Genomic DNA, 26,359 nt, shown 5'->3' with positions numbered 1-26,359 from the left:
GCATCACTGAACAAGATTTCCAATTATTTTCCATTTATTACACACAAAAGTCCCTGTGGAAGTCAATATCTTGACTCTAATACAAATATGGGAATCATTCTGTTTCTCACGCTTTTTGCCTTCGATACTCAAAAGTTTTAGCTGTAGTTTGATCGATAGACCTAATAATGTTTAGGCCACGTGGTTTAAGGAATAACATTTTTGTATTTTCTTATTTATGCGGCAGTTATTAGTCTGCTTTAAAGAGGAGTAATCAAGTAAACTTTTATGGAATATTTTAGAATTTACTATGGATTAACCAATCACGTGTAATAAAATGAGGAAATAAGATATTTCTTTTTTTTTTACATATTTTATTATTTATCGGTGCCTATTTCGATCAAACGTGACCTAACACAGGCAGAGATATGGAAGTACTAAAGTCTCAGTACAGTTTGACATTTCATTTAAAAATTATATATAGTTTTCTAATACTGAATGTGACTTTGTGTACATTTTCTTTATATCTATTATTCAGTGGGCATGCGGATAGTAATAAAACAAGTGATAGTGCAATTCTTTTTAATGGAAAGTTTAACGTAACTGCTGATGAAATTCAACGAGAAAAACGAGAGACAAATCGTCCATATTTCCAGTCGGTGAGTTAGAAATGTCATTACATTTTTACCTCTTCATAATACTTTTAGGTTGGAACCGGTTATAAAATGTTTTTAATACTTAAAAGTACATGTTTGTGTTAAGTTACATGACGTTGCATCGCCTATTTTCAGTTCAGTAACAAACAATAAAATGAATATATGGGAACAATTTTTTGATAGGATCAAAATCCAAAAAAAAGCTAAATACTGCTAAGATACATATAAACACTGTCTTGTCTTCAACACTCCGAATATTAAGCTGTGATTGGTCCTTATTTAACATTAACATAATTTTACAAAACATATACAATTATAAGATATTCACGTAAGATAAAAATACAAGTACAAATTAATACGGAAAGGTATGTAAATTACTAGTGTCAATTTTTTTCCCAAAAAGAGATGAACTATTCTTAATGTTGTTTGCTTTATATCGTGCTGCTGATATCAACGGTAAATTATATGGCTTGTATATCTTAGTTAAGCTCTTGGATGGAGAATATTATTAATCATTGATGCTTGGATGTTTCATCGGACTATTCTTATAGCTTTTAGTGAAGTTACTTCTATCATTGAATAAGTCATCTTTCAATCCCAATACCACCTCAATTTTATACTTTACTCATTGTCTATAAAATAACAATATGGAAATATGTTATATGATTATTATATGCATTTCTGCCATTTAAAGTTAGTAATGTGTCAAATGACAGGACAATATATCTAATTCATTTAAATCCGGCTAAAGTTTGTTTTGAATTGGGGGTCATAAATCAGGTTAAAGTTCTCAATGTGTTTCTGTTATGTACTGTTGGGACTATTGTCTAATTTGCAGATTTTTGCATTTCTATTTTGTATTGTTTGGATGCGTTACGTTCGTTTCATGCAAAATATTTTCTGAACAAGTAAGAAAAGCATGACGAAAAAGTACCGCAAAATTTTTAGGAGAGTGGTCATAGAAAACTCATGCTGCGCGTGACACATGCGATATTTGATTTTCATATGCATTTCATGCATTATATATCACACATTCATATTTTCTATGAAATGAATGTTAGTTTGTAATTAACTGCAATTGTAAGAAAAAAACAAATTACATTTACATAGAAAATACTGTTAACTTTAATATAATGGTAACTATTTGTTATCTGTTCATAGTTAAGTTGATATCATAGGGAACTGACCGTTCATTCTGAGTTATCAACTTTTTATAGAGAACTTTCCCTTCCATAAAACATTGGTCAGATAAAATTTACTATGTGCCACCGATATCATATGATCTGCCTGGTTTTTAATTGGACAGTCCTATAAAAGGATTAAACGAATAAATTAGGTTTCCCGACAATACTTGGAAATGAAATTTTTCAATTACTTTGCGTATGGTTTGATTAAAAAGTACACAATTTAAAACAAAAAAAATAAAATGTGTTACCACTTAACTTACCCATTGTATGCTTATTTTATTTACTTTGCTACCATATTTATTCTCTTTTCCGTTTACATAAAAAGAATGCTACAATTAATCTATTATTTTTATAAGCTATTTTACACGCAACAGTGTGTACCGAAAACCATTTTATTGTTGATTGGAACGATACAACATGAAAATATCAAGTTTGTGAAATAAAATCAAGCAAAATACATCAATAAGACAATGTTGTAACAAACCAATGTCATGCATTCCTTTTTTAAATAATGGATAAGTAAACACTGATAAACGGGTTGAATGTAGTCTCATTTTGGTTTGTTTGGAGATGTAATGTTTAATTCATTGTTATGAAAGATAGCCATTAACTTCAAAGAGAATTCGTCGTAAATTATCTAACATGTAAGACACCACGGAAGCTGCATTATCTAGGTTTATTAATAATTGAATAATACATGGAATTAGCTGCAATGTAACATGCATAAGAATGTGAATAAAAAGGCAGAATAAAAGTATTCTGGCCATTTACTGAACACAGGAAAGATAATAAAATGCTAAGAAGCTTGCTTACAGTGATTCAAGATCAAATACTTGGAAGACAGTTAACTAAAAAAATCAATAATTTGATTAATATGAGAATGTTTATTATAGTTTTATAGTGCTTTGCGTCATTAGGCATCTCGTGTAAGTTTGTACGGTAGATTTTAATACATAGTTTGAAACTTTGAAAGTCTGAAGCGATATATATCAATTCAACATGAAGATTGAAAAGCATAAGAACACTAATAAGAATTATAAAAACTTACTTTCAAAAATCTGAATTATCACCTTAAGTGTATCACATCAGAAATGTGCAAATGGTGAAATCCCGGTACAATCTTGCAAAATGTGTAAATTTATTTTTCATAATATTCTCAAATAACTTTTGATATGCTTGTTTGAATATACAAGATATGTTTTATAGATTTCAATCAACTCGTAGAATTTATACTATATACACAATTAAATAATACGTTTGGCAAACCTATAATAAAGTATAATTAGCATACGCATATTTATCTTTTTAGATAATTTAAAAAAAAATAGTGTGTTTGATATGAAAACATTGTATTTGTTTGTTACTTTTACTTTTATAACGTTTGATATGACATTACAATATTGTAATTTGTTTGTTACTTTTACTTTTATAACGTTTGACATGGCATTACAAAATTGTAATTTGTTTGTTACTTTTACTTTTATAACGTTTGACGTTACAACATTGTAATTTGTTAGTTACTTTTACTTTAATTGTGTTTAGATTTCTATCTGTTGTTTCAGTTTCTCAATTCATTATGTCGTGTTTGGTGATGGATTTTGACTTCATTGTAACATCTGTAATTTGATACTACTATAAGAGGTTACTTCTATAGTGAAGGGTAAAATATTGTCATATGATACTTTTGATATGTTTTGTGTTTCCAAAAATCAACAGAAAAAAACCCTTATACGAATAGGAAATAAAACATTTTTGCTCAAAAATATCATTTTTATTATGTAATTCACGTTCTTACATACCATAATGACTTTTTTGCCTCAGCAAGCAAAAATACATCTTTTTAGGTTTACACTATCATGTAAGGCACTATATAGAAAATTGTACGATAAACGTTAATGATGTGTACATTTTGTAAAATTGGCAAATATATTTCCATATCATGAAATCCCCATTTACAGCTTTTCTTAATTATGACTATAATTCATTTCGATCACTATCATTATTTTTGATGAACAACGAAAAGCATACCTTTTTCAATTTTTCAAGAACATATTGTTTGCTAATACCTAATTTCATCAATTTAAACAAGCTTTATGAAGGCACCAGGAATCTTTTATATTAAAACGCTTCATAAATTCATTACATTTCGTAAATATAGATAAAGTTAAGTCAGACAAATCGGTTCAGGGTGTCAAATGAATTGACTGACAGCAGGGATAAGAATCCTGGCCGGTGTTTGGGTCGCTCTGACAAAAGAGCGACTTAATTGTGTGCCCCATGTGGTTGAATGGGCTATCCCTGGCATCCTACATACTGGGTCGTCTAACCATGATATGGAAAACCTCACTGCAAACCATATTGTTACACCGTGTTGGAAAAAATGTCACGTTTCTCGCACATTTAAGAGAACCCTGCTGTAGTATTCGACAGGAGTATGAGCCTCGAGGGCTACATTGTTTTAGCCTACGTACTTTGCCCTATTCCAGTGGCAATAAAAAATATTCGACACTCTATCCTTGTTTGTTTTCCCATTTTCCATTTCAAAATCATTTGAGGTTCATTTAATCAATCATTTCATGTTCATTTTCTAGATATAGCCGAATAAGGGCTGCTTGGGGTTAAACACCAATCAATCCATCGATTAATATATCAGGCAAATCGTGAATAAAGTAGAATTCAAATGTCAAAGGTCATGAGACAAAAACGAGAGTCGGTACAAAAACATCAAACATAAAGTTGAAACTAAAAGGAAAAGTGAAAAAAAAATTATATGTAAGCCATTAGTTGGTAGCATTTATCAGGTGAACAAGAAGTTAAGCGTCCTTTACATTCCAAAAGGACTTTCTGAGTAAATGGTGTCTTATCCGGGGATCAACGTTTAATCCTGATGTGATCGATAAGAATCTTGAAATGGCACAATGGGAATCAAAAATTGAAATTTGAGAAATCAAAAATATATATATATATCCACTTTTATAAACATATATCTCACGATTTATGCTATGAGATTACATTAAAACCAAAAGAAATGTTTGATTTTTTTTACAGGTTCTGCTCTCCAATAGGCTGGTATCGTTAAAATCTTAAGTTGGTCCCTAAAAAGGGGGGATAGGACTAAATTTCATTCAATTGTTTGATATAAAACACATTGGAGAAAACGCCTAATTATACTATTAGGTGACTTTAAGTTGGGATTTTAATGAAACCTATTGAATCGGGTTGTTAAGTACAAATACTCCATCAATACATGAAAGGCCTAAATAATAAATTAAAAACGCTCAATGAATTTTCTCTCCTAGTTGTTAACAACTTTAAAACATCTGTCTCAGTTTATTTACAATTTTGTATTAAAATATGTTCAATGTGTTTCAATAACGTTTTTTACATTTCTTTATTGTCCTATATTTACACCAAAGTCACAAAAACCGTCCGAAGCACAAAACACATGAATCTATAGGTCCGTTTGTGCATACAAGTATTGTATTCCAGACAAAGTGCCATAATCGCAAGTATGATAGTTAACTATCCTATTAACACGATGAAAAATCATACCATGACTACATGCCGTCTGAGAAAGAGTAATCAAGGGAACCAAGGTTATAGCGGTAATCAAAAGAATGTAATCCAGGGACAAAGACCAGACATGGAAATCAGACATACACAAAAAGGAACATAAAGTAACTAAAATCATACATACAAAGTAACAAAAGTAAATGAGCAACTCGGACTCCACTAAAAACTGGGAGCATGGACCAGGTGCACCGGTAGGGTAAGCGTCCTCTGCTTTTCTATGGACACCCACCGAGTTGCTCATAAAAAGTCCGGGGTAGACAAACGAGGGAAGGAAAACTATGACCCGTTGAATAAATCAGTTTTCATGGTGCAGATGGATACACCATAACGATCCACGAGTTCATGATACCGACCACAAAACTTCTGTAGTGATGACTTCAATCTTGTAGCAACATAACCCTGTTCCAGAAGCCTATTTGTTAGAATTCTAGCGCGATACAAAAAGTCTGCGTAGTTTCGGCAAGCTCTGGCATAACGTATGAATTTTGATATGAACACTCCATACGCAGGAGCCGAAGGGATGTTGCCACAGATGAAAGGAAAATTGACAATTCTAAATGAAAAGTCATCACGTTTGTCGTAAAGTTTGGTCAATAGTTTTCCTTTACCATCGATTTCTATGTGTAGGTCAAGATATGAGGCAGACTTCACAGTGTCTGTAGTATCCTTTATCTCAAGTTCTTTTGGGTAGATGCGATGTATCAAATCCCCGAAATTAGGATTGTTTAAAGATAATACGTCATCCATATAGCGGAAACTGAGATTGAAGAATCTAGCCAAACAATATTCTTTCTTTCTGATCAGATCAGCTATAAAGTCAGCCTTATAAGAGTGACGGAATAGGTCAGCAAGTAAAGGAGCACAATTTGTTCCTATTGAAATGCCGACTGTTTGTTGAAAAACACGTCCACCACACTGGACAAATATGTTGTCAATTAAAAATTACAGCAGTTTGTAAACATCTTCCTCTGTATATTTGGAAGATGATTTGGAATTATTTCTTACAAAGTATGAGGAATCTCTACCAAGAACTATATATTTATATCTAGGTGTACCATCTTTTTTGGAAAAACAACGATGTATAATGTTTTTAACTCGGGATTTTAACTGAGTATGGGGTATAGAAGTATACAGTGCTGAAAAATCATAGGTTTTAATGCTATTATATTCAGATAATAGTCTTGAACTGATTGTCTCCAAAAGATCTTTCGAATTTTTCAGGATCCACATTGAATTAATACCACTACGGGAGTAACAAGTGTTGTGGTAGGACTGTAGACTCTCTTTGACAGTTGTGAGTATAGAAGTTAAAAGTTTTGAAAGAGGTTTGGTGGTACATTTTGCAGATCCAGCTATGAAACGTTCTTTGTATGGATTCTTGTGAAGTTTAGGAATCCAGTACATAGACGGTAAATCACAATCATCGTCCTTGGTAGAGAGACCAAAAGAGGTTAGCACAGATTTATGGTTTTCCACAATCTCTTCTTTGGAGAGAGTGGTAGCAGTGTAGGTCTTATCACTGCTATTATTTTCTACGTCTACCTCTGATAATAAACATTGGATATAAAACGTTTTGCAGACAAAAACAATGTTATTTCGGGCTTTGTCTGCTGGTACGACAACATATTTGTCATGTATAGTAGACAATGTTTTTGCTACATCGGGGTCTTTGAAAACTGATGTAGCTTGGCACTCATTGACCTACTTAAAACTTTCATTCGTTTCAAAATTAAAGACCTTACGGCCTTTAACCACTCTGACAGAGAATCAATGTCTTCGTGTTCTCGTTTTATCCATTTTCTTGCATTTTCCTCGACGGCATCTATAGAACTTTAAAGTCATAATTCCAATTTATGGAGCGTGGTTCACGGTACTTAGGACCTTTAGAAAGGATATTACGCAGAGATTCGTTTTCGATAATGGTTAAATCTCCCGTAACGACGTGACCAGAAGGACCATATTTGAATGGAGAGGTTTTGCAAGAACAGTCAGGTGGCTTAGCCTTGAAGTCCTCAATCTCGAGGTTCTGCAATAGCCTTTTATAACTGAAAATAACTAGAAATATGAAATAATTGGTATGGATTTGTCTTTGAAATATGGGGGAATTTTGTTGGTAACGTTTTTATGATGGAGTATGTTAGCCAAATTAATTGCATCTATACCTTTGTTGACAAACGGTAGTGGAAGAAATGATCGTTTTTCTTCATCTTGACTTTTGACACAAACTGGTTTAAAGAGTCTGTGGAAACCAATATCCAAAGTAGTGTAGTAGAGTGAGAGGTATATAATAAAGTTTGGTTCTTACCATTAATTTTAAAAATTGTATTACTGGGTTGATGATACCCTCGGGGTCAAAATCCACCAGCAGAGGTATCGACCCAGTGGTGTGAAAGAGTAATCAAGGGAACCAAGGTTATAGCGGTAATCAAAAAAATGTAATCCAGGGACAAAGACCAGACATGGAAAACAGACATACACAACAAAGAACATAAAGTAACTAAAATCATACATACAAAGTAACAAAAGTAAATGAGCAACTTGGACTCCACTAAAAACTCGGAGCATGGACCAGGTGCACCGGTAGAGTAAGCGTCCTCTGCTTTTCTAGAAACACCCGCCGTGTTGCTCATAAAAAGTCCGGGGTAGACAAACGAGGGAAGGAAAACTATGACCCGTTGAATAAATCAGTTTTCATGGTGCAGATGGATACACCATAACGATCCACGAGTTCATGATACCGACCATAAAACTTCCGTAGTGATGACTTCAATCTTGTAGCAACATAACCCTGTTCCAGAAGCCTATTTGTTAGAGTTCTAGCGCGATACAAAAAGTCTGCGTAGTTTCGGCAAGCTCTGGCATAACGTATGGGTTGTGATATGAACACTCCATACGCAGGAGCCGAAGGGATGTTATCATAAAAGAAATAATTTAGTTTTTTTTCTACCTTTTACGATTTAACGTTTTAAAACAAAAAAACATCTGAAAGCTATTCGAATTATCTTCACAAGTAAAGTTATGACTCGCTGGTTTTTATTGAAATTGTGCAAAATGCAAAATAATATTCCACATCGTTTTCATTATCTGATTGAGCAATAGAATATTCCTGCAGCAATTTTTGACTTTTTAGATCTGTTTTTGTAGTTCGAAAATTGAATTCCCCCGCAAATCAAAGAAGAGAACAATGAATAAATCATTAGTTGTAGGACGCTATATGATCATAGTCTTGAATAATAGAACGTGATAATTAAATAACAGTCAATGGTGCGTTTTAAAAAGTCTCCCTGAAACAAGGCCATACGATAAAAATTGTGGGTAATAAAGATATTTATTCCCAACTGTTGGTAGTTATGGTTTCGTCACATTTATGATTCTACACCAGGGAGCCTCCAAACCTCTAAATGTATTGATACTTTCGTCCTGAAATGTCACTGACTTAGCCTAAAGTACTATATGGATCTAAGCAATACTAAAATAATTTTATAGCTGCAATATTTGAGCGATTTCATCTCACAAATGGAAATGCTTGCTGCAGTGGGATGTTCCTAAATGCTGTGAAATGGATTAAAAAGTTCCAATGTTTATTTAGCAGTTGATTGGTGCATACATCCACCGTGAAATATATCATGTAACCATATCTGACGTAAGGAGGTTGCTAATGCCTTATATTTACCAGTAATAGGTGACTAAATACACAGTGAAATCTATAATGTAACCATATCTGGCGTTAGGAGGTTGGTGATGCCTTATATTTACTAGTTGAAAGGTGTCTATATCCCCAATGAAATATGTCATGTAACCATATCTGACGTAAGGAGGTTGCCGATGCCTTATATTTACCACTTGATTTGTGCCTATATCCCAGTGAAATATGTAATGAAACCATATCTAACGCAAGAAGGTTCGTGACGCCTTATATTTACCAGTTGATTGGTACCTATATTCAAGATGAAATATTTCATGTAACCATATCGGAAGTAAGAAGATTGGCGATACCTTTACCAGTAAATAGGTGCGTATATCCACAATAAAATATGTAATGTAACCATATATGAGGTAAGAAGGTTGGCGACGCTTTATATTTATCAGGTGGTTGGTTTCAATAATAACAGTATAATGTTCAATGTAACTAGAACTGGAGGGTTTGGACCAGTTGTTCGGTCCCAATATCTTGATTGTGATATTTGAACATGTCTGAAGAAAGAGGATTTTACTTCTCAGAGCAAAAGTTACTTTCATAAAGCCTACTCTACAAAACACGTAAATCCGATCAAAATTTAAAAGACATACTCGAGTGTCTTCTTTGTGATAGCCTGGCCTTTTGTAAAAGGGTTCCTCACAGTTCCGTGAGGGAAGCTAAATCATTTATCTTTGTTTTTATCTATCCAATGTTTTTTTTTACATAATATGGTTATCTAGTTGATAGAGAGAGGCTTATTTTGTCCAAAAATCCTTTTTTTTCCACACAATTACTCTGAGTCGGAATTTAAAATTTCCGATCCACAGTATTTTTGTTGAGTTTTTAGGACATGTGTTTTTACAGACCATTCGAATACCTATGGTAACAAACTGTTCATCACTTTTGGCTAATCTCTTTCTATATTCGTATGAAATTTGGTTTTACAAGGACTATTATATTAAAAAAGGAAATTATTAGTAATCACCTACATCTCCACACCATGAAGAATCCATATTACACTTAATATATGTCTACATGTCATTTACTCACTTATTTTTTTTAAAGAGCAAGCTTTAATACTATCAAATAAACTTCAAGACTTATTTTCAGCCTGAGTTGCTTACATCACTACAGATGTTTATGGTCTATATGGAGTTATTTTCTCAAAGATGAAACGATGTATTTTCAGTAAAATGTCGCTTTTTATCGGATTGACAACCAACCGTACATGATGCTTATAAGATTTTACTCATTTGTAATATGACGAATTATGCTAGCGGAGCAGGACGTGCTTATCCGCCCGGAGTAATATATATCATCCCCAGTTGTTGCTGGGGATATTATACTGCAAATGCTTTAGATTTTTTGCTATTTCAGTTCTTATATGCAATTTTGTTTTATTCTGGTGTCTACGGTGTGTGTGTATAAATCATTTGTATTTCATATTTTCACGTTTTGAATGTTTCTTCGGATTCTGATGTTTCTGAATTGACCTTCTGATAATTCAGTATTTTGGGCATTATTCTGAATATAAGTTAAATGTTTTACTATACATCAACAATTCAAAAGAAACAAATATCTAAGACTTTAATCTATAACTTAAATATTATCTTAAGTTTTATGTAGATCATAATTGTTACAACATAAATTCCGCTGAGGTCTACTGCAGACAAATGAGTTTTGCATACTTTATCCTGGGGCAATTTTATGCTGCCTATTTGTATTGCAAGAGTAATCAAGTCACCACGATTCTAGCGGAAATCAAAAGAATGCAATCCAGAGACACGTTGAACTAATCAATTTTCATGGCGCTGATGGATACACCGTAACGATTCACGACTTCATGATGACCACCATAAAACTTCTATACTGTGATGACTTCAATCTTGTAGCAACATAATCCTGTTCCAGAAGCCAAGCCATATCGTAAGAAGCCTAGCGTGATACAAAAAGTCTGTGTAGTTACGGCAAGCTTTGGCATAACGTATGAGTCGTGATATGAAAACTCCATACGGAGGTGCTGAAGGGATGTTGCTGCAGATGAAATGTCATCACGTATGTCGTATAGTTTGGTCATTAGTTTTCCTTTAACATCGATCTCTAAGCGTAGGTCATGATATAAGACTGATTTTACAGTGTCTGTAGTATATTTATCTCAAGTTCGTTGTGGTAGAAGCGATGTATGAAATCCCCAAAACTGGGATTTTTAAACGACAAAACGTCATCTATATGACGGAAAATGAGATAGAAGAATCAAGCTAAACGTTATTCTTTCTCCTGGATCAGTTCAGCTATAAAGTCAGCCTCATAAGAGTGATGGAATAGGGCAGCCAGTAGAAATATACCAAAACAATTGAGCGTAAAGGAAGAGGGAGGTTTAGTGAGCTCTAAAAACCTAGTTTTACCAAATATTTGTATTTGGAATACTCGTACCAAGTCGTGCCTATTCCGATAGTTTTAACTTTCAGATGTTTACCTTTAATACGTACTTTTAAGCTATCCCTTTAGACTATTTTCGAGAGTTAATCAGTTCCATGGTTTTGTTATGATCTTCTATCTATCATGGCCTTTTAAAATTCATTGCAGTAATGAAGAATTACAATGAAAATAATACGACCGATGCAATGAAAAAGTATGATTAAATAAGATCCATGTAGTATAGGCAGCTTTTCTTAATTTTTATAAACACACCTCAAGTCTTACCTTTCATGATTCGTTTTTTATCTACAAACAAAACTGAGTCAAAACCCATAATAACGTCCCGAAAACATGTGAGTACTTGTACATAATTAAATAGGGTTCACATTTTCTTAATGCCGTGGTATTAGTCAAATTGTAGTTTGAGGGTACTCAGAATACTGCGTTGCATACATTTTAATCGACGAAAAAGTACCTGCTACAACAGTTTTGACTCTTTAAACTCAAGTGATAAGATTTTGTTACCACTAAGCCTCTTGGTGCTGGATTTGGCATTCTATTTTGATACTTTTGTTTGATAACTTGTTGTATACCATTAGTTTTTGGGATAAGATCTTCTTTTCTATTTGATTCTAATGCTTCTGATAAGGGTAACCAAAAAATGACCAAACACTTATCCGATACATAATCAATGTGATGGGAAATTACTCCTTGAAACACATTAACAGTATAAATGAATTTGCAGTTCATATACTAATATGATTGGTACTTTTGTATTTATGCAAATACATGTTTTTGCGACGTTATACCAGATTTATTTTCATTGCTTTTTGATAATACTACTAAATTTGAAAAAAGTAATAATTTGTACCTAATAGTACAATAGAATCATTCCGATTGATCGAAATTGGTTACCAGAAATAGAGACCTCCGTGTGACAATTGGTTTATTTCAAATACTGGTAGGTAGTAATCCTTTCCACCCATATCACAGTCGAGTGCAAAATAATATTTTAATATCTATTCATATTAAATCATTCCAAAATAAATAAAAATTAGATAACCGATTCAAACATGATTTTATACAATGTAGTAGTCGGATTGATCCTAAAGCACCTCCATGACACTATAATTACCCAGCTTATGTGAAATAAGAATTATTTGAAGAGATACCTTTTAAATCCACCGTTTGCCAGATGACTGTGGAAAATGTACGGAATAATTAAGAATAAAACCTTTAATTAATACTGTAATGATCTTATTCTACTTGACTGGTGTTATCAAAGTTAATCTTTTTCCGTAATAAAGAATTTGTAGATCTATACATCTCAAGGTTTCCTGATTGTCAAGGACGCTTTGTGGCTAACAATATTATGTTTTATACTAAATGTCGGTTTACATTTTTTTCCAATAAAGTCATCCTTTTTTGTCAGACGGGGCTTTCAGCATAGTAAAGTTTTCATATACATTACATTATGTTATTTAGTTGTAATCTTTGGATTTTTAAAATCATGCAAACAAATGTTAAACATTTGTAATTTTTTGTAAATGTCATTTTGTTTTAATAAAGTTCTAGAATAAAACAGTTACTATGGTAATTAAATAATACATTTAGAATTCGAGACAATTCGGATTTGGACATCCGGAACCATTTAAAAAGGATTTTATTTCACAATTACTAACAGGAAGAAATTCACAAATGGCATTAATTATGGTGTATTTTGTTCTCTATGATTGCTGCTATCGATGAACAAAACCACCATAATTGCAGCATTTTGTGTCGACGCATAATCCATCATATCCCGTTTCTTTGCATACTACGATACGAGCATTCATCATAATCATGAAATTAAGGTTGTCATTTTTCTAATAAATAGCACGAGAAAAAAAAATTGAATGTTAGTTTATGATGTTTTAAGAAGGCATAAAGTATTTTCTTTTTTTTGTAAAACAGAACAAAACCTATAGAATCCTTGATATAATTATTGGATTTTTTGGATGTGAGAGAGTGTACATGTCAACGTAGAGAGTGAGCTATGGCCATAATTGTTTTCTTAATGATAAAATGTAAATTATTCATAGCATGTGGGAAGAAACCTTCCCACTACCTTATTATAAATAATGAGATTGCAAGTATGCATCCAAAGAGGAAAGAAAAGTATCCTCCTTCCTTTTTTTCATAATATGTGTTTATATCCGTGTAACCAAACTTGTACCTCATGAGCGAATCGCAATTGTTCATATGCCGATCAATGGAATTTGACTGGGCGTATATGGCTAAAATGAATAATATAAGGTGTACATAAAGCAGATGTTTTACGTAGACAAGTATCAAAAGGTCAATTCAACTGATGTATTTTATATATTACTAACAGAGTAACCCTCTAACAATTCTAGGTTGTTCTATTCCATGCAGACTGAGTTGCAAAACCTTCAAATCACACATTTCACACATATTTAATTCTGGATCTTATATTTATTTATTTTAGCATTTAGATCTGCATAAAATAACACGTACAAGATAATCATTATCTTTGCTATAAACAAAATTTGCATTAAATCCTTTTCCATTATACATATACGTTTTAATTTACATTTTCCATGACTAAGTAAAACATCTCTCAGGTTTCAAAAACATTAACTTAATCGTCTTCGTTTTCAGAGTGATGGGTTCTTGCAGCAATGTACAGCCCTATCAAATATATGTCGACAACAAACCGGTAAGTGTCACTAGAAAATAAAATATATACTCACTTTCCCTATCAATTTGCATGTTATTTAAAGACCATGTATATTCATTTTGTTACTAGGAAATCAATAGTAAAGCAATACAATTAATTTAGTAATGCATAATCTGTAAGTAAAAACCGTTTACAATTTATTTTTGAATCTCACACTTCCTAAGTATTCCAATGCTGCAGATGAGAACACATGCACATCATTTCTAATATAATTGTTATTTTTGTAATTTTTATTAAAACTTATGAAAATATATCTAGATTTTTTTCAAGACAACTGTAAATGTTTACATTGATTGAAATATAATTTCTGTTTATTCTTCATATATCTAACCGTTCTGACAAAAAAGTGTTCTCGCCAAATATTTTGGTTTTTGTTAGATGCTTTGTTTGAATTTCATTGTAACGAAAAAACAGTTTTTTTTGCTTTATTTGTTAACATAAAGATCCAAACTTTGCCAATATTTGGTCCATAATAAGATACAATAACACAAGCTCCCCGCAACGGCAGACGACGTTCGTTTTCTCTCTTACTAACCGCCGCAGACAAGTCCTTCGAAATTCTCGGACATTATTCAAATCAAACGTAGTTTAACAATCGGATAACTCGCGTATAATCAATCACTTTTCCCTACTTAACAGGATTCTTGAATTTTCTGAGAGGACTGGCGGTAACGTACAGCGTCTTGAGCGATTTCCGAACGTTTGGAGCTGTTTGGAGCTTGAAAATAATTGTGAGAGAAAGGCATCTTCCACTGTATTTCGTGTCCAACTTTCTTTCTACTATCTCGATATTTCTCCGATATGTTAATTGCTATAACATTGTATAACTATAGATTAGTGCTAATGATCAAATACAAATCACAAAGTGGGTTCTGTGCGGCTTTTTCCCTTTCACTAAAATTCAAATTCAAAAGAACAACGAACCAGTGATTTCCCACACCCGTTCAGATCTACGTGCATGAATAAAGAAAGATTGTTCTCCTTCAAAATATCTGCATCATAAGTGTGTTTTTTTTTGTTTTTTTTTTTTTTTTTGTTTTTTTTTTTTTTGCTTGAAATCAGCTATGTTTCCAGAAGATGATTACTATGCACGATCAAGACGTTTGATAGAAGAGAGAGGTCGAGGTAGCCCAGGACCTCCTGGTCCCCCTGGTCCCCCTGGTCTAGATGGTAAAGCCGGTGAGTTGGATACACACTATTTGTTCATTACTTGGTTTTTGTTATTTACAGCAGAACATGGGTGTTATCGGGCATTTATAATCTAGAATTTGTAATAATTTAAAATATTAAACGTATAGGTTACAACACAAGTTTGACAAATTTTATACAAGATTACGTTGATAGTTTACTAAATTGTAAATTCCATGGACACTCTTAATTTAAGGCCTTCATTAGAATGTACATTGATTTCATCTAAAGTGCAATGCTGATAGAAAAAAATATACAACGTCTATGAATTTCTGCAGGAGAAAAAGGTGAGAAGGGAAATGCAGGCGAAAGAGGTCATAATGGTTTATTTGGCTTTCCTGGCTTTGATGGCGAAAAAGGTAGGATAACTGTGTGTTGGAAAAATAGTTTATTAGTTTTAATTCACACTTGAATATAGCCGCACGAAGAGAAGTGATAAAATGGTTTCACTAGACCCAGAAAAGAATAGTGGAATACTTTGAGTTTTTTTACTGATTGTAATTTTAGCTTATAATAAGAACAAAACTGATTGACGTTATCTTATCGATGCCTATATTTCCAACCCCTAGGAAGCCAATATATTTTTAAATTGCATCTTTCACTAACGAAGTTATCAGTCATCACAAGTTTCCTCTGGTACTAAACCTTGTGTTATATATACATGGAAATCCTGCGAGTATATCTTAATCATTAGTATATCTTAATTAACATTTACACAATGCACGAGATCAAAAAATCGTTTTCTTTAATGACAAAATAACCACAGCCTTAACAAAGAAAACATTTTAATTCTTTCTTTTTCTAACGTGCTACAATGTATTTTATTTCTTTTAACATCATGCTATTCTCAGAAGCCTGCAAAGGCTTTCTCAAGATCTGTTCAGAGTTATGTTCAATCTATTAGATAAATCTTGTTATCGTGCTGAAAGCTCTGCTCAAATCAATGAAACTGATTACTTTAGTTGCCCAGCGTGAATTATCAAGGAGTAACATCCTAAAATGAATAGGTTAATTCCGGAGAGACCAAGTGTTATGTCATTCTTTGCTACTGACGGGGAAAGTAAAAACCAGGAAATGTTATCAGCATAGAAACTAATAAAAATCAGAAAACTGATCATATCAAGATTCCTGAGAAGAAATGTCATTTTACACAAATATAAACAAGAATCAAATCGTAATAAAACAAAAAAAAAACATTTGCAGCAAAAACAAAATTACGTTATATGAAATTAAGACAGCTTTTATTCTAATACAGTAGCATTTTAATTCCAGTATTTGTAATATAAAATATCGTCTTCTTTGTTGGGCAAATCATTGAAAACCTGAGGACAAGCAGTTTTTCATACTAATACATTATTTATTTTTAACGAAACTATTGACCAGAACCATCTAGGTCAGGCTTTACAAAAATATTAATTTTTATGAATTATTATCATTATTTAAGGACCAAAAGGTGATTCAGGTGTAAAGGGGGATACAGGGCCTGCAGGACCAGGTGGTCTTGGAGGAGCAACTGGGCCTTCAGGTAAATTAGCTATTAATTTTACTTTTTAACTTTGTATTATCGATGTGTATCCCTGACATCAGATCGGACACATTGTTGTCTTGTAAGAATGTGATGTCCCCACATGGGAATCTTGGCACGCTTACATCTGGTATGGAAAGTACCCCCACCAATTCAACAAAAAGTACCCAATCATACGTTTAATCTGCAGACCATCTATTCCAGTACAAGAATTCGGACTATTTCAAAATCATCAAACCATGTTCCATCACTTTAAATGATATATTTGACTACAACGATGACGAACCACATTGTGCCATATCAAAATGTGGTATTAAAAATTGCAAAACATGCAATATTCTTACAACCGACACTTACTTTTCCAGTTCCCTTACAAACAAAACCTTCCATACATGAAGTCACGATGATTTAAGTTGCAAATCAAAAAACTTAATATATGGATTAGAATGCAACTTATGTAGTTTAGTATATGTCGGAGAATCACAAGAACGATTAAACAAAAGAATGTGCGGTCATCGTTCGGGAGCTAACACCACCAAAGTCCCGACAGTTTATCAACACTTTAATCAACAAGATCATTCAATCCTCTCTATGAAAGTTCGTATTTTAGAAAAAAAAACACCATCCTACGAACAGTCCCGTTCTAAGTAAAAACTATCGTAGGGAAAGAGGGGAGTACTAGATACGCAGACTAGGTACTGCAATACCTTACGGATGCAATGATAACATCAAAGGTAAAGGAAACCTTTCAAGCCAATATAACAATAATATAAATGTGATGAATTTATTTGACAAAAATCCAAGACGAGAAAGGAGTCATGGCCATCGCCACTATACGTCACCTAAGTTACATGATGTCTCCATAGATGGTCTCTTTCCTTTCACACATAAACCTCTTGGACTTCATCACATTAGAACCAAACTTTCTTCTATACCTCTCACTCTACTACACTCCCTTTAGAAAACAAGTCTTGACACTCCTGTTTCTGACCCCACCTCATCATTATACAGAATTGTTGCCATCGTTTTGGATATTGGTTTCCACAGACAGACTCTTTAAACCAGTTTAATAAATATTAAAAAAAATGTGTTTCCAGTTAAAAACTTCAAAATGCACAATGACCTTTGGATAACTGATACTTTATTTCTGTTAAAGAGAAATACAGGGAACTAAGGTTATAACTGTAATCAAAAGAATGTAATCCAGGGACAAAGACCAGACATGGAAAACAGACAAACACTAAAAACTAAGAGCACGGACCAGGTGCGCCGGTGGCGTAAGCATCCTCTGCTTTTCTAGAAACCTCTACCGAGTTGCTAATAAAAAAAGTCAAGTCCGCGGTAAACGAAAGAGGAAAGGAAAACTATGACACGTTGAACAAATCAGTTTTCATGGCGCAGATGGATACACCGTAACGATCCACGAGTTCAAGATGACGATCATCAAACCAATGAAAAGTGCACATATATTGTTATAAATCTAATACACTATATATTTTGACTTCTCACCATTAATTGTTAAATGAACATGTAAAAATACATCAAACTCGTTGAATAGTAATTTACTTTTGTGATATTTCCGCTAAAATAACAAACGACAAGTTAAACTACAATTATGATCATGTCTACTGATGTGATGTAATTGATTGACGTGATTGTCTACACGGATGATTCTCTTATTCTTAAGGGATATAAAGTTACTAGTTTTCTACGAATAGCTGCTTATAAATATAGAAATGATAATATAGTATGACATGCGTGTATATACCTGTAGAAGTGTATCAAAAAGACTTGTTATATTCAAGACTTTGTCTTAGACAAATTTAATATAATAATACCTTTGTTAAAAGGTAAAAAAAGGTATGAATAACCTATTTCTGTTTTACGTTACTTAAAACCGACTGTACACGTTACACATTAGATAAGAACAAACAATAATAGATATAATACATATCAAAGATCATTTTTACACAATTTATTTAGCTTTATATACCTTTAGCAAAGTTACGGTAATTTATTGTTGGATGTAATATTGTTTTCAATTGGTCACGAGTTTTGTTTTATTGACTTATAAAAAAAATTTGGTATTTTTTTCCCATTTTTTCTTATCTTTTTTTCATTTTGAAATAATTATCAAAAAAATTATTTACACTGAACCTCGCAAGCTGCGAATATTATTTCACGTGAATATCATTTCGATAATATTTCTGATAAAATAAAATATATGCCAAACACTTTAAGTCGTCATTTTTATACGCTAAAGTAATGGCCATAAATCAGAATAAGGTTCATTACTAAACTAAGTTATAAAAGTTTATTGTTTTATCGATTAAGCGAGTACGTTTTTGTAACTAATCATATGACAAGGTCGAATCTATGGTACTCAATCACAAATTATATATCAAGTACCTGTGTGAACCTTTCCATTTACCATTAGAGTAACTGATTAGGTAAACTATTTACAAGACAAGTAGAGGTTTTTTACTGGTAATTTTGTTACAGGACCACCAGGTCCAGCTGGTATTCAAGGTCCCCCGGGGAAGAGAGGACGAAAAGGTAATGATGGTATACCAGGAGTGGAAGGACCTCCAGGCTTAATGGGTCCTCAAGGACCACCTGGGATAAAAGGGCAAAAAGGAGATATAGGAATACATGGACAGTCTATTGGTAATTGCTCCTGTAAGTACAAGTTTATTGCTTTGTTTGCTACTTTAATCCTGCAGTTCATATTATACAACGTAATATATTTTAACGTTTTTCTTCATTAATTTGAAAGGGTTAATTATCACTACCACAGTAACCAACATTTAAGTAATATTCTGTGTAAGAATCAGGCAATAGACGGTACATCACTTTCCACAAGTGAGTCATTTTTGCCTAAAATATATTCAGTACATCTAGAAAACCACCAAAAAGCTATTTAAGTTTATCCTGAAGCATCTGTGACGTATTTTTACTACACTGCCTGTATAGGGAAAGAGTGAGGGATAACTTTTTCGTAGTGCATTTCAACTAAATTTGAACTATCAGTATCTTAAAAAGGCCAATTCTAAAAACACTTTAATTGGTTAATGCAATACATTTTCCCTTCATGTGCCAGACCTTATATGCATTTTGCCAGATTCTTAGACGGAGAAGTACTGAAGTCACTCAACTCGTATTCATAGCATAAACCATGTTATGTTAAGTCTTACTGATTTAAAGAAAATAACTTTCACTGTTATAGACAAAGCGAGTGTTGAATACGAAAGATATTTTTTTGTTGACGTTTTAGACAAGATCGGATGAAAATATTTCATAAATGCACACGTGATTGAGGTTTCTATCATATAACACCCCGATAGTAGAACCGTACTAAGAATAAATTAAAGGTGTTTTAGACTATTAAGGAACTGTTAAGGTGTAGAAAGTGCTTTTGTAAACCTTTCACATTATATATATGTAACTGCATTAGAGACAATCGTTCAGAAGGAAAAATGCTTTATTAGACTTTTGAGCTGCAATAATTGACATGGTTCGTCGATTATTTATTTCGTTTCAGGCTATTTGCAATTTTTAAACGTTTTTTCGTGCTTTTGTTACAAGTTAATTGATACTGTTAAAACAACTGAATATATATCAATTTTCTGTTTTGTAGCAAATGAATTCTGCTGAGAGTTCAATTAGTCATGAACATGGAAATAAAATAACAAAATATCAATTTAACCAAAATGTCTTAAGAACACAATAATATACCTCATACAATATTCACGACGTAGATGCATTTTATTCATTTTTGTTCATTGCATATTATTTTTTAATCTATTTCAATTTCTGTAAATGATTTTAATGTTGTTTTATTTCCTGATCTTATTCCATTTGTTAATTATTTATGTGTAATAAAATTGATAATTGATAATTACTGTTCTGCATTTGTGAAAAAAACATTTTAAGTACTTTATTTTGAAATATAACGCCAACCCAAAATTAAGAGAATATTAAAATAATAAATAGGTGGCAAAGGACAGAAAGGTGACAAGGGTACCAGAGGTCAACTAGGTTACACTGGCTACAAAGGAGACAAAGGTTTGTCATACTAAGAACCATTTATAAGGTATACCTGAACTCATACATACTCTAATATTCATTGCAGCTTTGTCTCTTTACAAGTCAAATAAGTTGTTTTCTTTTAACTGATAAAACACTGTTTTTTTTTATTGTTGTCATGACTGTCACAGGTAGGTATTAGGGGGTCACTTACTATGTTTTTTATCAATAAGTGAAAAAAGTTATTTATTCAAAACTCACATGATGTTTAATTCATAACGTGTTAACCAGATGGACACCTTCTTTTCATCTCTATTTAAATTGTTTAATTTGCATTTAAGAAAGTTTAAATTAGATCGATTTTACAACGAAAGATATTATGTACAGTAATACATACCCGATTGTCTTATGATTATGTCATTTCCTTCAGGTACATACATTGTTATTCAAATGCCTGGTAAATTCTAGAGTTGAATATGCATTTACTTTGATTGATTTATTAATCGATATAGGCCAATATGGTCCTTATACTCCTGACTTTGACTTTGTTCCCTGACTTTAGGATTTTCTAATACTATTAAAATATTTCGAGATAAAATATTTCCCATACTATTATTATCTTTAATTATTTTGTAGATGTTGAGTCTTCGGGTGGAGGATCCCAATTTTCTTCAAGTCAATTAGGGATTTGTGGAATTTTATAGTCCCCACCTTTGCTTAATTGTCGTTTATTTAACTTTTTCAGTTTTCTCTACCATTTTCATTTATATTTTGTTTTCTGATCTCATATTTCATTATATGAGATTTGTTGAATAAATTAACTTGAACTTAAAGTAATATCTAATTAATTTAAATCAAATTTCTCTTAACTATTTTACATTCAACAGCAAGAAATCAATGGTTTTACATTCATATAAAGAGGTAAACATCAAACATAGTTAACTGTATAAAGTTTTCTAAGGTATATAGCAATAATACGTTGTAAAGAGAAAAAAAAAACGTTTCAGTATATACATATACATTATTTTATTTATTGCAGGGGACATGGGTGAAAAGGGGGAACCAGGTGAGATACATTATAATTACTAATCATTACCATTACTTTCCACTTTTTTCTATCTATTCTGTATTACTAACTGCATGTTAGCTGAAAAGTAAAATATGTTATATAAACAGTTTGCAGTTTTACACAAACCTTGAATGCCTATCGAATATTTTAAATCCATTTTGAATTGACAAATCACAGGAAATTACTATGTTTATTCCACCCTCTTGATTGCAATATATTGTAAAAGTTTATTACCTGTATCGCTTGTTCACAACTATTTGTCATTACTTACTAGTACATCTATCTTAACAATGTTATTTCATGCATTCAGGAAGGTGATAAACTACACAAGTACATGTGTATTGATATTTGATTTATAGGTGTTGGTTATCATGGTAACAAGGGACCGAATGGAGTAATAGGTTTGAAAGGAAGTAAAGGAGAAAAGGGTGAAAAGGGAGATACAGTAGGTAAGGTAATAGGCTATTTACCTTGTGATTTTCATTATTACTGATTATAATTATTGTAACATTATATGAAAATTTTTATAAATTTCTTTGACATATTCATCATATCTATTCTCGTTATATGATTACTTTTAAAAAATAAAATGATTCCTTTACTAAGTTATCATGGGAACTTGATATATATAATACACGTTTTTTTTTCTTTTTGTTTATTGTAGTCATAACATCAACAGATAATGATAATCTGAAAATAAGAAATAGAAAATTTCTTCCTGAAACAGATGCAGAAGGTAAAATAGTAGTTCCAACATTTTCATAATGATATGATGGTAAATTGTTATCATTGTTATAATGACAATAAACGCATTATAAAATCGAAATAATGATGATAAAAGAAGGATAATTGCTACAAAATGCTCTAACAAACCGACATTTTATTTCGTTTCATTCATTAGTGACAATCCCCATTACAAAAAAATAGAGCATGTCAAAATTAGTCAATATTTTCGACAAAAGTTTTGCTAAATTTGTTGTAGATAACATATAAACTTCATATGTAACTAAAAAAAAAACCATATAAAGTTCAAGAGTTTCATATTTTCACCTATATGATGTTTTGTAATCTTGCTCGTTTAGTGACCTGTTGCTCCTCTTGTATCATCCGTTCGTTTCCCCTTGGCATAAAAAATAAACTGAATTAATGTGTGTTCCAAGTGAAGCAATGTAGGGTGTACATTTTTATACCCTATGCAAACGAAATTTTAGGGGTATATTGAAATCAACCCGTCCGTCTGTCTGTATGTCTGCACGACCATTCGTCTGTCCATTCTTGTTTATCTAAGCACCTGGAGCAGCAGTTCTAAGTATTCGTCTTCCTCATTTTAATCAATTTCCGTTTACAAATTGAAGTTTCTGTCTTTGATATTCAATTATTGTATCATTGTATATTCCTGCTTCCTCTTGATTTAAAGTTGAAATTGATATTGCAATATTACCTTGATTGCACGCATTTCCTTCATTCTACTTTTAATATTAGTTAACATTAATAGCTAGAATGGTGTTTTAAAAACATTTGTGCGCCGTATTCATGTTACAAGTTTTGGTGGCGTATTTAGTCTGTTTCTTACACTTATTTCTCTTTACTGATGAAATGGTTATCATGCTATATTCGACGTTGCCCTTTCATATTATTATTGAATAAAGCATAAAATACTATACAAAAGAATAGCGAAGTTTTATACACTTACATAGAGAAAACATTGACACTATTGTTTGGGGAAAATATAAGACATGTGGATAAAACACCTCTATGTGTCAATATTTGATACAAGTGATGCAAACACATCGGTTAATACATATAACAAATATGGAATTTGTTTGGTCCACGTGAAACGTTTCATACTGATAAACCATTGCTTTCATCACTTAACTACAATATCTGGCCCTCATATTTTACATTTCAGATAGAAAAGCACCATTATCACACTATAAAGGTAATCTTTTATTTCATCTTTTGATAGACCATGAATAAAAGGGATAAAATAGAAATATAGAAATAATGACAATATTGTCCTATCCCCATAGTGACCATTGAAAATATCAATGTCTAATTGCGGAGTTTTCTTGCTGTTTTATCACGATTATTAAAGCCTTTTACAATTCTAAAAATAAATGTATACGTACCCATGAGATAAATTTTAAACGAAAACAACTTTTATATTTATCAACCAGAAAATGTGTACATTTATTTTTTTCTGATTACGTTTAATCTTATATTTGAGGAGCTCTTTACAAAACAGGTCAAATGGAAATAAATGTTTCATCATTGAGCAATGTCATTGATAAAGTAATTTAAAGTTTTACTTAACTACACAAAATCATTGACAGAAAACATGGATGGAATCAATAGGAAACCTTATTAGTTATATTGATTGTGTTTGAGTCTATATGGTTTCTTTAGATACACTGCATTTCAAGACAAACCCGGAACATTAATATTCACCGTCCGTTCTACTGATAACGTAGTATGGTAGCCGTGATTTTATGCAAGCCGATATCATATATACAATACACGCAACTAAACAATCATGATAATGTCTTAGGTATTATTACAAACATCAAAGGAATCTGTGAATCAACATTAAATAAGTACATTCTTCATATAAAGGGACTGAATTGTCTGCTTACGATCGTAAAATCTTCTGTCTGATAAATTATACATCCTTGTAGGTCAATGAGCCCTTGGGAAAAACATAATGAAAGAAATTGTGTTAAATTGAAGGAAAAGCTTGTGACTTTATAACAATAAAGTTAGCTATAGTGGAACGTCGTAGTTTTACATATGTTGCTTTTTCCGGAAGCCATCTACGTTTTTTTCTGTTACATGAGAACGCCGTTCATTATGAAGATTAATCAAATTATAAGTTTTATTCAATACAAGTTGAATAATGTCACGAAGTGCAGGCGACTAATTAAAACTTTACAGTTAACATTAAACGAAACAATATGGGGTGTACATTACAATCTCGATTTGATCGATATAACAAGTAAGAGTGAAAGAGTACTTAATACCAGTCACCAATTTTATGACTTTAATATATCTTTTTAGATGCTAAAGCAAGGGGAAATGGTGATAGCAATGCAACCCACTTAAAAGCATCAATAGTCCTTATTGCTATTTTACAAGTATTAAAGGTAAGTTGTATCAAATAAAAGTAAATATACAAATAAAATTCATAACAAGTATTGAAAAGATCCGAATAATATATACATTATAAGTAAGTGAAGCAATGTAATTTGCAATGTTGTAAAAGAAGATCTGTAGAAACACTTTAGCATAATGCTATATTTGTTATCACTAAAAGGCAAATAACGCATTAAATGCAGTTATATCAAATTATGTAACGATATTTATTTACTATTTCATTTATAATTTAATGTTATCTGACAACTATTTAAATAACATTATCATTTGAGTTCATGATACCTCGGAGGGAGGTTGGTGTCTTGTGGATATTTCCAATATTATAATGTTTTAGATATAGAAACTTATTAAGATAATTGATGTATGTAGTATTTGATAGCTTTGTGAAGTTCATCGTGAGATGTTTTGTACTGAAATGTCTTTGTTTTTTTTCAGTTGCTTCTTAAAACGAGGTAACAAAATACATGTGATTACATGGACTGATGACCTGTCATTTACTGTCAAAACATGTGTATTGTTGAAAGAGGAGAAAATGTGTGGTAAAAGCCACTGAAATAAAAGTTGAATAGATGAAAAAAAATCTATAACGTGTTGATTCAGTGTAAATGCAGTAAGTTGCACTAGAAAACATTCTGAAGTAAAATTGACTGTTTCCTCTACAATGACATTGTAATATAGTTTCATACATTGTAGATAATATAATCCTGCTAATATTATATCGTTTGTTTTATCTGTCTTGGTTAGTGTCTTTTCACTGTTGCGGCCAGACTGTGATACTTACTTTAATTCAACAATGACGTGTGGCTGTTGATATTTCTACATGTATGTATATTGACGACTGTTTCATTTGCATGACATATGTTCTTGCTTTTGATATCATAATAAAAAGCTGTACAAAAAGCGACGTATAGATTAATGAACGACCTTAAAAGGTTTGTAGTTTTTTCATTCAGTCTAGCATGCTTATAAGCCGTAAGCTTGTCATGCATTACTGATATGCTTATGAGACCGAAGCTAGACTTTTAGTACTTTACGACTATAGTGAAAGCCATGCAATTGTGGGTTCGTTAGACACGCTGACAGTATTCTATTGGAAATGTTTTTCATAATAGATGATTTGTTAATTCTTGTAGAGAACATTTGAAAATAAAGAATTGAAAGATGGTGCA

At 32.0% G+C, this 26,359-nt stretch overlaps 1 protein-coding gene across 4 annotated transcripts; it reads left to right on the top strand.

The window, feature by feature from the left end:
- On the top strand, positions 1 to 26,359 carry LOC148622098 (uncharacterized). Of its 4 annotated transcripts, none has more exons than XM_088571661.1 (13): positions 32 to 638; positions 14,154 to 14,211; positions 15,310 to 15,411; positions 15,699 to 15,779; positions 16,865 to 16,945; positions 19,448 to 19,624; positions 20,939 to 21,010; positions 22,011 to 22,037; positions 22,400 to 22,489; positions 22,705 to 22,776; positions 23,950 to 23,979; positions 25,095 to 25,180; positions 25,626 to 26,359. In XM_088571661.1, the coding sequence occupies exons 1-13, from the start codon at positions 408 to 410 to the stop codon at positions 25,644 to 25,646; spliced, it is 1,128 nt and encodes a 375-aa protein (XP_088427787.1). In that variant the 5' UTR covers positions 32 to 407; the 3' UTR covers positions 25,647 to 26,359. The 4 variants fall into 4 exon arrangements, with proteins under 4 accessions (XP_088427788.1, XP_088427787.1, XP_088427786.1 ...); XM_088571660.1 differs by having other exon boundaries at positions 34 to 638; positions 15,307 to 15,411; XM_088571659.1 differs by having other exon boundaries at positions 37 to 638; positions 15,295 to 15,411.

Source organism: Perna viridis, chromosome 3 (genome assembly GCF_037379345.1).
Source record: "Perna viridis isolate PV_CMFRI_1.1 ecotype Kerala chromosome 3, ASM3737934v1, whole genome shotgun sequence".
NCBI lineage: Eukaryota > Metazoa > Mollusca > Bivalvia > Mytilida > Mytilidae > Perna > Perna viridis.
The sequence above is the reverse complement of the archived record's forward strand: the minus strand, read 5'-3'. Positions and strand labels throughout refer to the sequence as shown.